Below are 14,484 nucleotides of genomic sequence, written 5' to 3'. Positions count from 1 at the left end.
CAAAAACCTCCAAACAAAGAAAAGTCCAAGACCAGACAGCTGGTGAATACTACCAAACATTCAAAGAAGATTTAATATCTATCCTTCTCAAACACTTCTAAAATATTAAAGAGGAGGGAATGTTTCCAAACACATTTTATGAGGCCAGCATTACCTGATACCAAAAACAGACAAGGACATCACCCCTTCCAAAAATCATTACAGGCCAATATCCCTGATTAACACAGATACGAAAATCCTCAACAAAATATTATCAAACCAAATTAAACAATACATTAAAAGGATCATACACCATGATCAAATGGGATTTATTTCAGGAATGCAAGCATGGTTCAACATCCACAAATCAATCAACATGATACACCACATTAATAAAATGGAGATAAAAATCATGATCATCTCAACAGACGCAGAAAAAATATTTGAAAAAACTCTCATCCATTTATGATAAAACTCTCCACAAAGTAGGTAGAGAGGAAATGCTTGTCAATGTAATAAAGGCCATATATGACAAACCCCTAGCTAATATACTCAATGGTGAGAAGATGAAAGTTTTTCCTTTAATATCAGGAACAAGACAAGGATGCCCACCTTCCCCGCTTTTATTCATTATAGCATTAGAAGTCCTAGCCAGAGCAATTAGGCAAGAAAAAAAAGAAATAAAGGCATACAAGTTGGAAAAGAAGAAGTAAAACTATCACTGTTTGCAGATGACATGATACTATATGTTGAAAACCCTAAAGATTCCACAAAAGAACATTGGAATAAATGAATCTAGTGAAGTTTCAGGGTACCAAATTAATATACAAAAATCTGTTCCATTTTTATACATTAATAACAAACTATCAGAATGAGAAATTGAGATTACAATTACACCAAAAAGAATACTGAAGAATAAACCTAACTGAGGAGGTGAAAGACCTGTACACTAAAAACTATAAGTTGTTGTTAAAAGAAATTCAGGAAGACACTGATAAGTGGAAAGATATTCCATGCTCATAGATTAGAAGAATTAGTATTGTTAAAATATTCATACTACACAAAGCAATCTACAGATTCATGCAATCTCTATCAAAATTCCAATGGCATTTTTCACAGAACTAGAACAAATAATTCTAAAATTTATATGGAACCACAAAGGACCCCCAAATAACCAAAGTAATCTTGTTGTTGTTTTTTTTTTTTGAGAGAGAGAGAGAGTAGGGGAAAGGACAGATGGGGAGAGAGAGAGAGAGAGAGAGAGAGAGAGAGAGAGAGAGAGAATCTTAAGAAGGCTCCATACCCAGCATAGAGCCCAATTCAGGGCTCAATCTCACGACCGTGAAATCATGACCTGAGCTGGAATCAAGAGTCAGAGCCTTCACCTGCTGAGCCACCTAAGCACCTTAAGACCAAAACAATCTTGAGAAAAACAAAGCTAGAGGAGGTATCATGCTCCTTGATTTCAAACTACACTACAAAGCTGTAATAATCAAATAGCATGGTATTGGCATAAATATAAACACATAGGTCAATGGAACAGAACAGAGAGCCCCAAAATAAATCCATGTATATATGATCAATTAACTTGTGACAAAGTAGGTAAGAATATAGAATGGGGAAAGGACTGTCTCTTCAATAAATGGTATTGGGAAAACTGGACAACTACATGTGAAAATTAAAACAGACCACTATCTCGCACCATATAAAAAATAAACTCAAAATGTATGAAAGACTTGAATATAAGACCTGAAACTTAAAACTCCTAGAAGAAAACATAGGCAGTAAGATCCTTAACATTGGTCTTAGTAAGGGGCATCTGGGTGGCTCAGTCAGTTAAGCTTCTGATTTCGGCTCAGGTCATGAACTGACTGTTCATGGGTTCAAGCCCCACATCGCGCTCTATGCTGACAGTGCAGAGTCTGAAGCCTGTTTCAGATTCTGTGTCTCCCTCTCTCTCTGTCCCTTCCCTGCTTGCACTGTCTCTCTCTCTCAAAAATAAATAAAGGTTTAAAAAAAAAAACCCAAAACATTGGTCTTAGTGATATTTTTTGGATCTAACTCCAAAGGCAAGAGAAAAAGCAAGGTAAATAAAAGTAAAAGTAAACAGGTGGGGAAAAAACGTAAACAAGTGGACTACATCAAACTAAAAAGCTACTGCACAGTGAAGGAAGCCATAATGAAACAAAAATGTAATCTACTGAATGGGAAAAAAATATTTACAAATCACATACATAATAGGAGTTAATAGCCAAAATACATGAAGAAGTAATACAGCTTAATAATAAAAAAAAAAAAAAACAGAAAAATCATGTTAAAAATTGGTCAGAGGATCTGAACAGGTGTTTTTCCAAAGAAAACATACAGATGGCCAATAGGCATATGAAAAAATGCTTAACATCACTAAGCACCAGAGAAATGCAAATAAAAACCAGAATGAAATATCACTGTACACCTGTCAGAATAACTATTATCAAAAAGACAAAAAAATAACAAGTATTGGCAAGGATATGGTAAAAAGAGAACGCTTGTGCATAGTTGGTGGAAATGTAAACTGGTGCAGCCACTATGGAAAAGAGTATGGAGGTTCCTCTTAAAAATAGAATTGCCATATGATCCAGCAATTCTACTACTGGGTATCTACCTGAAGAAAATGAAAACACTAATTTGAAAAGATATATTCATCTCATGTTCACTGTACCATTATTTACAATAGGCAAGGTACAGAGAAACAACCTAAGTGTTCATTGATGGATGACCAGATAAAGAAGATGTGGTTACACACACACATAGAAATATTACTCAGCCATAAAAAGGAATCAAATCTTGCCATTTGTGACAATATGGATGGATCTTGAGGGTATAATGTTAAGTGAAATAAGTCAGAGACAAATGCTGCATGCTTTGATTTATATGTGGAATCTAAAAAACAAAACAAAACCAAGACTCATAGAGACAGAGAACAGATTCGTGGTTGCCAGAGGAGAGGAGGTTTGGGGGACTAAATGAGTAAAGGGGATCAAGAAGTGCAAACTTCCAGTCATAAAATTAAAAAAAAAATCATGGGGATATAATGTCTAGTATGGGGAATACAGTCAATAATATTGTATTAACTTTGTATAGTGACAGATGGTAACTAGACTTATTGTGATGATCATTGCAATGCATACACCAGACACTAATATAGTATTGTATGTCAGTTACATCTCAATTTAAAAAGGCATTATAAATAAAAAATACACAAAAAACCTCCAACTTGCCTTTGAGGAACCCAGGGCTCCTGGAACCACAGTTTTAAAGGCCCATGACTTCCATTTTAGAGACTGAGGTCTAAGAGATCACAGCACGGGTTGCACAGCGGGGCCAGGAGACCCAGGGTCCTATCTCACAGGCAGTATATATTCCATTGCCTCCTGTTATCTATGAATATTAAATACTCTTAAATAAAATAAATCATATCATTAAACTAGTTAAAATAAACCATAACTTTAAAGCAAACTTCCCTTGTTAATATATTCATATTAAGAGAAGTCTTCTCTTCCTAAGTGTTTTAAAGGATGGAAGAAGGAACAGGAGACAAGGTAAAGAACAAAGGTGGGGGACAGTGGGGGTGTCAGGGAAGGATGGCAATCCATCAAAAACAGGACTAAGAAATAGTCAACAGAGGGCCCAAAGGCCCAACATGCTTCTTGATCTTGGTACTACTTGGTGCCAATGCTTGCTTTGCAAATGCTCCATCTGAGTGAAACATCTAATTCTGTTGTGGAATTTAGATGGCACATCTAAACACTCTTCCTTTTCCACGAATTTTCCTGAAGTAGACTGGTGACTCAATTGTAGCCAGTAAGACACAAGGAAAATCTATTACAAGGTTATTAGAAGGCTCTGGAGAGGATTTTCTTGGTAAAAAGATAAAGCCCTTTAGGAGAAAGCTTTTTTTGCTCCTGTTTTCATCTTACATGGATGAAGGAGACATTTTGCTGACATACCCATAATGGCAGAGTGGGAGCATAAACCAACCTGAGTGACTGCACCAACCCAAACTGCCTCATTAAGAGGCAAGTCTAAGGACTTGCTTTGCAAGATTAATACCTTTTGCTAATTTAATTCATGGCTAGTAGGACAACCTGTTACTTATAGCAGGTGCACCCTAATTGGCACAAGAGGGCATCACCTCAAAGGTGGAAAATCAGAAAAAGCTTCGGAAAGAGTGACGTGGAAGTTGAAACCTGAAGGATAAGTAGGAATTAATCAGATGATGACATAGAGAGGTAGGAGAAGGAACTTTTCCACCAGAGGGGTTAGCTTGCACAAAGTTACTGAGGAAAGAAAGCACGGTACATTTGATAAAATGAAAGAAGTTGAGGGTAGAAATATCAGCAGGAGCTAGGTAGTAAAGGGCTGGTTAAGGCATTTGGATCCTATTCTAAGGACATATGGAGGACACTGAAGGGCTGTAAGAGGGAAGGGACATAATCAGGTTTGCATTTTAAAATATTACTCTGGTAAGGGGTGCCTGGGTGCCTCAGTCGGTTAAGCGTCAGACTCTTGATTTCGGCTCAAGTCATGATCCCATGGTTTGTGAGTTCAAGCCCCACATCAGGCTCCACACTGTCAGTGCAGAGCCTGCTTGGCATTATCTCTCCTTTTCTCTCTGCCCTTCCCCACTTTCTGTCTCTTTCTCTCAGAATAAAAATAAACTTAAAAAATAAAATAAAAATAAAATAAAATAAAATAAAATAAAATAAAATAAAATAAAATAAAATAATCCTGGTGAATGGCTGGAAGAAGGCAAGAGTGAATATAAGAATCTAATTAGAGGTTATGCACATAGCCTAATAGTAGGAGATGATGCTGATTCGGGGGTGGTGATGGAAGATGGGGAATAGGAGACAAACTTGAGAGATATTAAAATAACAGGATAGTAAAACTCAGTGTCTGATTATGGGGTTTGATAGAAGTCAAAGATGAGCATCCAGATTTTTTGGCTTGGGCAGTTGGGCAGGTGGTGGTTAACTGAGAGGGAATATGGAAAGAGGAGCAAGTTTTGGGCTGTGAAACAAGCTCACCTGGGGACACAGTGTGTCTGGGATGGAACAAGGAAGTTGAACGCATGAATCTGACAGGATTGAGATTCGGACAAGACAGGTAGATGGTCATTGCATGAGTTATAGCCAGGAAAGTCATCAGCAGATGAGCGTGCCTAGGGAGTGGCTGTGGAGTGGAACAACGTAGCAGATAAGAGTAGAAGGAAGCTCCAGGGCAGACTGTCAAGTTGGAATGTGGGTTTCCTGCCTCAATAGGCATGTGACTTCGGGCACATCATTTAACCTTTCTGAGCTTCAGTATTAAATGAGAATAATTAAAGCATCTATTTCATGGAATTACTGGGAAGATTAAAGAAGCTAATAATTACTAAAGCATTCTGAAAAGATCTCAGTCATAGCCAACAGTAGTATTAATAGCATTCAGGGGAAACTTCTTGATTAGACACAGAAGGCACAGTGCCCAGGGCCCACAGAATGTTTTAATTTCTTTCTTATATTTTTAAATTTTATATAGAGAGAGTGTGAGTGAGGGAGAAGGGCAGGGTGGGGGGAGAGAGAGAGAGAGAGAGAGAGAGAGAGAGAGAGAGAGAGAGAGAGAGAGAGAATCCTAAGCAGGCTTCACGCTGGGCATGCAGCTTGATGTGGGGCTCAATCCCACGAACCTGGGATCATGACCTGAGCCGAAATCAAGAGTTGGATGTTCAACCAACTGAGCTAACCAGACACCCCTTAATTTCTTTTAAAATCAGAGGAAAAGGATACTGAGGCTGAATAAAGTGTTTTAATATATGATATTAATTTTTGTATATTAACACAGTTGTAAACTATAACTTTTAATGCTTTCTTATGGAGGAAAGGGCCTACAAAGACAGAAGTGGCTAGCGTTGTGGAAGTCAAAATGCAGCCCTGCTGGTGGTAGTAGCAGGACAGAACCCGAAAAAACAGTACTTTGAGGACTGGCAGAGGAAGAAGGGAGGCAGGAGGCAGGAGAGAGTCTATGGGGAAGTCTGAGAAGGCATGGCTACCGATGCCAGAGGAAAAGGAGGAAGGGAGCTGTGCTTTGGGAGCCAGCAGCAGGGAGGCTGCAAGAAGGATACACTGTGTCAAATGCTGACAAGGGTCAGGTTGGAGGGGCACTGAAAAGTATCCAGGGGATTTAGTGACAAGGACCATGGTGCTTTTGATAAGGGTGGTCTCAGTGGTGACAAAGCACAGTTTCTGAGGAGTGGGTTGAAGGTGAGGAAATGGAGATGGCTGCTGCAGACATCTCTCAGAAAGTTGGGCTCTCAAAAGGAGGCTCTTTAAATGGGAGCACCAGCTAGCTCACCCTGTGTCCAGACAAGTCTCTGTCTGGTTCCCACATATGTGCAGAATTGGTTCCAGTTATGACACCAAGTGGGCCAGGGGCTCTTGCTGCCTTAGAGCTCCAGGGATAAGTCCAGAGGATGGAGTGCTCACCTAGGAGTCCATAAGGCTAGCTGAGTAACGAAGATGAGAGCCCGGGGTGCAGATGTTCACCCAGGGCCTCTGACCTACCCCTCCAGTCCTCCCAACTCCAGTCCTAAATGTGTATGACTCACAAGGAAACCCAGCCAGTTGGATTATTTGTCCCGTTTGATTTCAATGGACCTCTTACAACCTTTGTTCTGTTTTTAAAACGAAAAGAAATGAATCCGCTGCTCCCATGTGGCATTAGCCCAGTCTTGGGACGCACTGGAAGAGGCTGTCAGACAAAGGGGGAGGAAGGTCCTTCAGTACACTACAGCACTGGCCAATTAGGAAGACTGCTCACCAAGAGTACCTGTGTGTTTTTGTCCAGTGTGTCTTGCTGGGGGGATCCTCCATGATCCTCCATGATCATATGATAGTTGCTCAGAAGCACATCTTCCAAAAGCAGCTGCATGCCCACCAGCTCTCCATGAGCCACCTTCAGATCATGGTCACTCAGCCTACAGAGGCACAGCTAAAAACAAAACAAAACAAAGAACAAAATGAAACAAAACACCCATCTTGAAGATTTCTATGTATCCCTTATACATGATTTGGGGGGAGAAAACTAGGAATAATTGTGTTTACAAACCCCGCCCTCTCCACTATTAGAAAAATCTGTAAAAATCAGAGTAACATTTCTAGCCGAAAGTCCTCCTTGAACATATCAGACTTTTGGCCTTGTATGGAAGTCCATTTCCCAGCACTTTACAGTGAGTGGTATTTGTATATGGTGAATGCATAGTGTGATATCAATTTTCTTTTGAAAGTACAGATAGAGACACATGTATGCATAGGGAAAGTACTAGAAAAAATAAACCAAAATGTGAACGGTGATTGTCTCCTACTGGGGGAAATACGATTTATTTTTTTTAACCATTCTTACTATGTTACTTTAAAACACCCAAACCTTTTTAATTTTGAGCCTATACAGAAGTAAACAGTAGAGTTCCCACCACCCAGCCCTAAGAACCATCAGCCTGTGGCCAATCCTGCCCCTATCTTCATCACTCTCCACTTCTGTATTATTTCGGAGCAAATTTATGATTGATTTTCATGTTTAATACTTTTCCATATTTTCTATTTTTAAAAATGAAAACACAATATTTGCTTAGGTAATCAGGGAGGAAACACATAATTGAAAGAAATTCTCCTTATGAATCCTGCTTAAAGAGTTCTCTTCCTACCACCATTCACAGGCAGACCGGGAGTTACAGACCCCTGAGCTTCCAGCCTGGGTGTTTCTCTAAGAGGTGCAGAGAGTGACTGGAGATGGCTGGTCACTCTCCCAGGTCATTACTGGTCATGAGAATTGCAGCTGAGTCTACAACCAAGGCCCATACCAGCTGAGACCATGATTCTCTTCTGTCATAAGAAAACATGACTCACCTGGTAGCATTGGATTTACAGCTTCATAATCAAACATCCTGCTTATCTCATAAATTATTCACCATTGACCTATGGACCCAATGAAACCTGCTTTGCAGTCTGCATTCAGTTCTTTCTGCCATGAGTGGGAAGAACTATCCTACCTGCATATTATACTCTAGGGTATCTGGGCTGCTACCCATAACTGGAAACAGTCCTCCATCTTCTAGAAATGCTCTCCAAGGGAATAGCACAGATGCCTAAAAGAACCAAATGAGAAACATGATAATGTTGTACTGTTGTCCACAAATAATAAATATCTTATATGAACAGGATTTCTGTGTCTGTACTCCAAAACAATGTGGGATGATTTATTTATTATATAGAAATAGTTACTGGGGCACCTAAGTGGCTCCGTTGGTCAAGTGTCTGACTCTTGATTCTGGTTCAGGTCATGATCTCATGGTTCATGAGATCAAGCCCCACATCGGGCTCTGTGCTGACTGAGTGGAGCCTACTTGGGATTCTCTCTCTCCCTCTCTCTCTCTGCCCCTCTCCTGCTGGTGTGTTCTCTCTCTCTCTCAAAATAAATAAATAAACATTAAAAAAAAGAAGTAGTTCTGGATAGAAAGTCTCTGATGATGTAGAGGAGAGAGTAATATTCTTTTTTTTTTTTTTTTTTATTCCCCAAATCTGGATAAACAGAAGGGTACTTAATTAAGACTTCAGTGTAACTAGTCAGCACCAGTGTTTGGAAATTCCAGAATACCATAATAATAATGGGACACAGTTACAATCAACAAAAGTAAACTTATTCAAATGTTCTAGACATAAGGAACGTTAAAATGTTTTCCTTCATCACCATTGTGTTCCAATTCTAGGTAACAATTCAAAGCCAATGCCACAATGTTAATATGTGGGCCTCTGTCTTCTCCATATCACTGTCCAACAGTCAAGGCATGCCCTACTAGTTGTGGCATCACATGCAGGCCTGGACATAGTGGACCTATCCATCTGACTCCATTCTACATTTGCAGACTTGGTACTGGCTTCGGACAATTCCTAGAATTGGAATTGATTCAGGTAGCCAGAAGCCAGGACACTTCCATCTACCTAATCCCAGGCAACATTTAAAGGCAGTAGGAACAGGACTAATGGTCATGGTCAATCTTGTATTCCAGGACTAAATGAGGGTCAAGGTTTGGACCAAGAGTCATTGCCTTGTTGCTAGGGAAGGTAAAATGGTAGGACTTACATGGGGTTGGTGTTGGCATTACTTGGCTTAGCTTTGTAACATAAAAAAATTACATTGGAGGTTTTGGAGTCAGAAGACTTGGGTTTGTGAGGTGGTTTTATTTTATTTATTTTAATACATATATTTTTTAATGTTTTTTTTTTCAGAGAGAGAGAGACAGAGACAGAGACAGAGTGTGAGTAGGGGAGGGACAGAGAGAGAGGGAGACACAGAAACCAAAGCAGGCTCCAGACTCTGAGCTGTCAGCACAGAGCCCGAGTTGGAGCTTGAACTCACAGACTGTGAGGTCATGACCTGAGCCAAAGTTGGACACTTAACCCACTAAGCCACCTAGGCGCCCCATGAGATGGCTTTAAATATAGGTGGTCTATAATTTCTTTGATACTTTTCCCTTAAAATGTGGAGTTTAATTCTTCTCCCCTTGAGTGTGGGCTAAAATTAGTGACTCACTTCTAATGAATAAAATATGGCAAAAATTATGGGATGTCACTTATGAAATTAGGTAATAAAAAGACTGTGACTTCCACCTTGGGTTCTGTTTCTTGTTCTCTTTTGAATTGTTTGCTCTGGAGGAATCCATCTGCCATGCTGTGAAGAAGCCCTGTGGAAAAGCCCACATGAATAAGCTTGAAAGTGGATCTTCTGATGCCTCCCGAAAGCCCATGAGTGGGCTTGGAAACAGATTCTCCTCCAGTAGACCCTTGAGATGAGTACAGCCTGGGCCAATACCCTGATAGTAGACTGGCGAGAGATCTTGAGCCAGAATTACATAGTAAACTGCTCCCAGATTCCTGAGCCTCAGAAACTGTATGAGATGATGAATATGTATTGTTTTAATCTGCTAAATTTTGGGGTCATTTTTTATGCAGCCAGAGATAAGTAATACAGTTTGTGATCTAGTGCTGTCATGAATGCCCAGCAGTCTGATCTCTGACCTGCCAGAACCTTACAGTCTTTAGTTGTAGAGGGTGGGTAATATTGTTGGTACCTAGGGAAAATAATAATTGCCAGGATTACATATGATAATACCTGCTGTAACCAGGGCTATTAAAAACTGAGCGGCTGACCTAATTTTTGTATTGTAATTGCTATTATTATTTATTAAATGGAAAAGATCAACTGTTGGTTTTGCTACCAGCTGGGAGCAGATAAGGTATTGCCCCCGTTTGCTTGTTAAGCAGTTTGGAGGCAAAGACTCTGACTGGGAATAACAGCTGGCTATGGGGGCCCAGGCTGTTCTACCATGTCAATGAAGGGGAGCCAAGCAAGACTAAAGAGCACTAAAACATGGAGAACCCCTGCAAACTTTAAACCAAATGGAAACAAAGTGCCAATTCCCTATGTACAACATCGTTTCTAGGTATAAAAATACTTCTCAACATACCTGGAGGCTCTGTGGATCTAGTAGCTGAGGCACGCTGAGCTGTGAAGCAAAAATGCTCTTCACGAGAGAGTTGCTCAGTGGTGGCAATCCATGGTACATGCCGTCTGTAACAGACTGGTAGGCAGAAGCATTTCCAGTTGCCAAAAATGTTCTTCTACCAAAACATGGAGGGAATCTCATTAAAAGCAGTTACTTAAGCTTCTGAAGCTCAAAACTTTCTTCAAAGTTACTATAGCAAGATAACATTTTGAGATAAACACAGGTTTCCTCCTCAATGACCTCATCCTTCATCCTCCTTTCTTTACACACTGCCCTTCACTCTCATGATTCACAACCCTTAAAGGGAAAGGTAGATATATTATAGACTAGCATTGTCCAATAGAACTTTATACAATGTGGAAATGTTCTTTTTTTTAAAAAAGTTGATTTATTTATTTTGAGAGAGAGAGAGAGAGAGAGTGCAAGCACATGTGTGAGCAGGGGAGGGGCAAAGAGAAGGAGAGAGAGGATCCCAAGCAGACCGTGCTGTTAGCGTGGAGCCCAACTTGGGGCTCAATCCACAAACTGTGAGATCATGACCTGAGCCAAAACCAAGAGTTGTATGCTTAATCAACTGAGTTACACAAGCAAGCACCCCACAATATGGAAATGTTCTGAGTTTGATTGTCCAGGATGGTAATCACTAGCCACATGTGACTGTTGAGCACTTGAAATGTCGCTACTGTGATTTGAGGAATTGAATTTTAAATTTTACTTCATCTAAGTCAATATCAATTTGAGACTTTAAATTAGATAGCCACATGTGACTACTGCATTGGATAACTCAGCTGTAGCTCTAGAACAAAGATATGGATTGTTGAATTATTTTAAGACAATAGCAGAGACAATTCTTGATATGCAAAACCAAATTTTTAAAAAAAATTTTAATTTTATTTATTTTTTAGGGAGAGACAAAGTGTGAGTGGGGGAGGGGCAGAGAGAGAGAGAGAGGGAGACACAGAATCTGAAGCAGGCTCCAGGCTCTGAACTGTCAGCACAGACCCCAATGTGGAGCTTGAACTCACAAACCATGAGATCATGACCTGAGCCCAAGTTGGTCACTTAACCGACTGAGCCACCCAGGTGCCCCTGCAAACCAAATTTTAAATTAAATAATAAAACTTTGGGGTTTGAGAGAGGAAGATTTTTGTTTTGTTTTGAATAAAACTTGGTTTTGCATATCAAGAACCAAAAATCCTGAAGACTAGTGCATGAAATTTATACCATTAAGTTGTAGAGAAGGATGTATGCATGATAAATTACAATGACTTTTTTTGTCCAAATGGAAATAAGAATTTAGTAAGCAAGGAAAGACTGTTTCTAGAACTTAGAGCTAGTGGATACCAAAAAAAAAAAAAAAAAGAGATGCTGACATAGGGTAAACTGAGGAGAGGATATCCTAAAACAGAAGGGACCGTTTGTCTGGATCTTCCATGGGCTTGGCTCAAGTCTTGCATAAAGCAGACATCAAAAAGGAGATTAGCAATGACTGAGGAAGATACTAGCCCTGAGGGAAATGAGGTAGCCTCCCAGAGACTAGCAGATAATCAAAGTGTTGGGGAAAGCCCTGAGGAGTGCCAGAGCCCCCACAGAAGGGTATCTACATGGAATGCTGAGCATCAGGCCAATCAGAAGAGATCTGAGGTTGAACAAGATAATCCAGAATGGGTAGGTGACGTAGCCATTCCTCCTCAACTGCTAGGATGACTTACAAGCACCCCCAGGAGCTTACATCATCTCTGAGAGGAATGAAGGAAGAGAAAAGTACAGTGTAAGACCTAAAATTTAGGTCCAATATTATGGTAAAATCAGGAGGGCCTGGAATGGCCTAACCAAAAGGTTTCCTCTCCACTCTGCTCTCACAGATAAGGTCCCTTAGTCAAATAATCTTTCTTATTGAAGGGACCTAGGGCAATCCCTGCTTACCCCCTTAGTGGTTTCTGTCTGTTGCCAGACCATGAAAGTATTCAAATGAACCAATCACATCCTCCTGCACAAATGAGGGGACATCATACCCTCCTGATACCACAAAGCCTGTCTCCCATAGTCCCTGGTTGTTCACTTTGTTCCCCGGGTGCAGTTCCTCTGTGGCCCTGCACAGCATGCAGTGTCCTCTTCCCCTGGGATGTAGACGACTGGTAAACTGCTGTTGATCTCCTCTGCCCAGCATTTAGTGTCCCTGGAACACTAGCGCAGAATCCCTCACTTATACCAACAGGGTGAATAGGAGGCCATCAAAACAAAGGGAAATGGGGATTAATTATTCTTAAATTGACTTATTTTAAATCTCCAACCGACCACTTTTAAGCTCTACCTGTGGCTGGATGAGGTGGAATTAGGAAGTTTCATCTTTTTTTGCCATCAGCAGAAGGGGCTTATGAAGTTAAGTTCAAAGACAGATGAAGGGAGCTCCATACTTTTACATCAAACCGCAAAAATCATACCACCTTTTCACATTTTAATGAGAATTAGCAAAAGATAGTTGAATAAATGTTTTATACTGAGAGACTAGATACAATCATTGACTTATCCTGATACCTCAAGGATGGAGCCTGGAGTTGCTCAATGAGAACATTTTCTCCTGTTGCTCATGTCTTTCACATGTTTTCTAATGATTCTCAATGGGCCCTGCCAGGGACACATTACTCACTCGCTACCCATGTGACAGTGATGTATCAAGCACCAATTATGCACAAGGCAAAGTACAGGAACTGTCCCAAATACAAAAATGTGTTTGACTTTTCAGCCTAGTAGGAGCCCCAGTGAGGCAGAGCTCATTTACAGCTGCTTCTGACCTTCCTCTAAATGACCATGGTACTTTCCACACCCACATCTGTCTTCTGGCACATATAGATCATATAGATCTACTTAAAACAGTGGTACCAAATAGCAGAATACTCTAATAGAAACATTTATTTTCAGCCCAAACCAAGAGCACAGAAGTCTAGTAACTTGTACAACCTCTTCCTGGTTGGCTCCTTTCCTATCATTCCTGCTCTCCTCTCCCACCAATCTATAGAAGGATTTCTCTTTCTCTCAGTCTCTGGGTCCCGCTTTGCTCATGTCTTACTAGTTCAATCCTTGACTACAGTGCTTATATCTTAAAAATTATTTTCTGTTTATTATGGATATTTTGACATCTTCAAAGACCTTTCTGGCTAAGGATGATACTGCTCCTCCTTGGGCTAGATAGTTCCTAGAAATAGCAAAGGACTTGGCAGGGAGCATGGCTTTGATATGCAAACCAACCATCCAGAGCCATACTTCCTCTACCTGACCCTTGCACCTGAGGAGGGAATATTCCTCTGCTTTATTCATCCCAGGCTAGTTAATAGACTACTAGAGATCACCTCTACAACCCAAAGCCCACTGGAATTATTCAACCCAGCCCTGCCATGCCTTTCAGGGTATGGTCTCAGCACTCTCCTTGCTCCTGGCCCACACAGATGCTTTCCCATGTGGCTTTGTGTGGTGTGGCATACATCTTGTTTCTAGGACCTGTGAATATAATAAACTTTGTTTTCCCAGGTCCCTTCTGTTCCCTTCTTGTGGCTATACCTGACTGGTCATCACATAAAAGAACACAGAACACCGATGTGCTCTCTTACCCTGACAAGTTTGTGCAGAACTTTGTAACTACCAAGTGCCACAAATGAACACAATTCCTGGCAGGGTTCTAGAGCCCCAGACATAGCTTTGTGCACATACCAAGCCTATTAATTTATGGATGCTTGGAGACTGTTCAAAAATACAATGCAGTTCAGATGTAAATGTGGCTGCTAGTCTAAGCTACAGAATCATAGAATATGGTATACTTTCTAGAGAGGCCAGAGTCAAATTATAGGCACCACCATTGACCAAATCATCGGTATTCTTTTCCCTACTTTCCTGATTCCTTAGTTTAGATCACCATGCTTTGTAGG

At 40.5% G+C, this 14,484-nt stretch overlaps 1 protein-coding gene across 1 annotated transcript in view; it reads right to left on the bottom strand.

The window, feature by feature from the left end:
* LOC122220259 (coiled-coil domain-containing protein 162-like) overlaps positions 1 to 14,484 on the bottom strand; it is an 82,191-nt gene that overhangs the window by 45,134 nt on the left and 22,573 nt on the right. Inside the window, exons 7-9 of the mRNA XM_042939538.1 lie at positions 10,523 to 10,676; positions 8,048 to 8,143; positions 6,829 to 6,990 (exon numbers count right to left, since the gene is read on the bottom strand). Coding sequence (XP_042795472.1) covers positions 6,829 to 6,990; positions 8,048 to 8,143; positions 10,523 to 10,676 — 412 coding nt within the window. The remainder of the gene's footprint in view (positions 1 to 6,828; positions 6,991 to 8,047; positions 8,144 to 10,522; positions 10,677 to 14,484) is intronic.

The sequence above is a fragment of the Panthera leo genome, chromosome B2 (genome assembly GCF_018350215.1).
Source record: "Panthera leo isolate Ple1 chromosome B2, P.leo_Ple1_pat1.1, whole genome shotgun sequence".
Lineage (NCBI taxonomy): Eukaryota > Metazoa > Chordata > Mammalia > Carnivora > Felidae > Panthera > Panthera leo.
The sequence above is the reverse complement of the archived record's forward strand: the minus strand, read 5'-3'. Positions and strand labels throughout refer to the sequence as shown.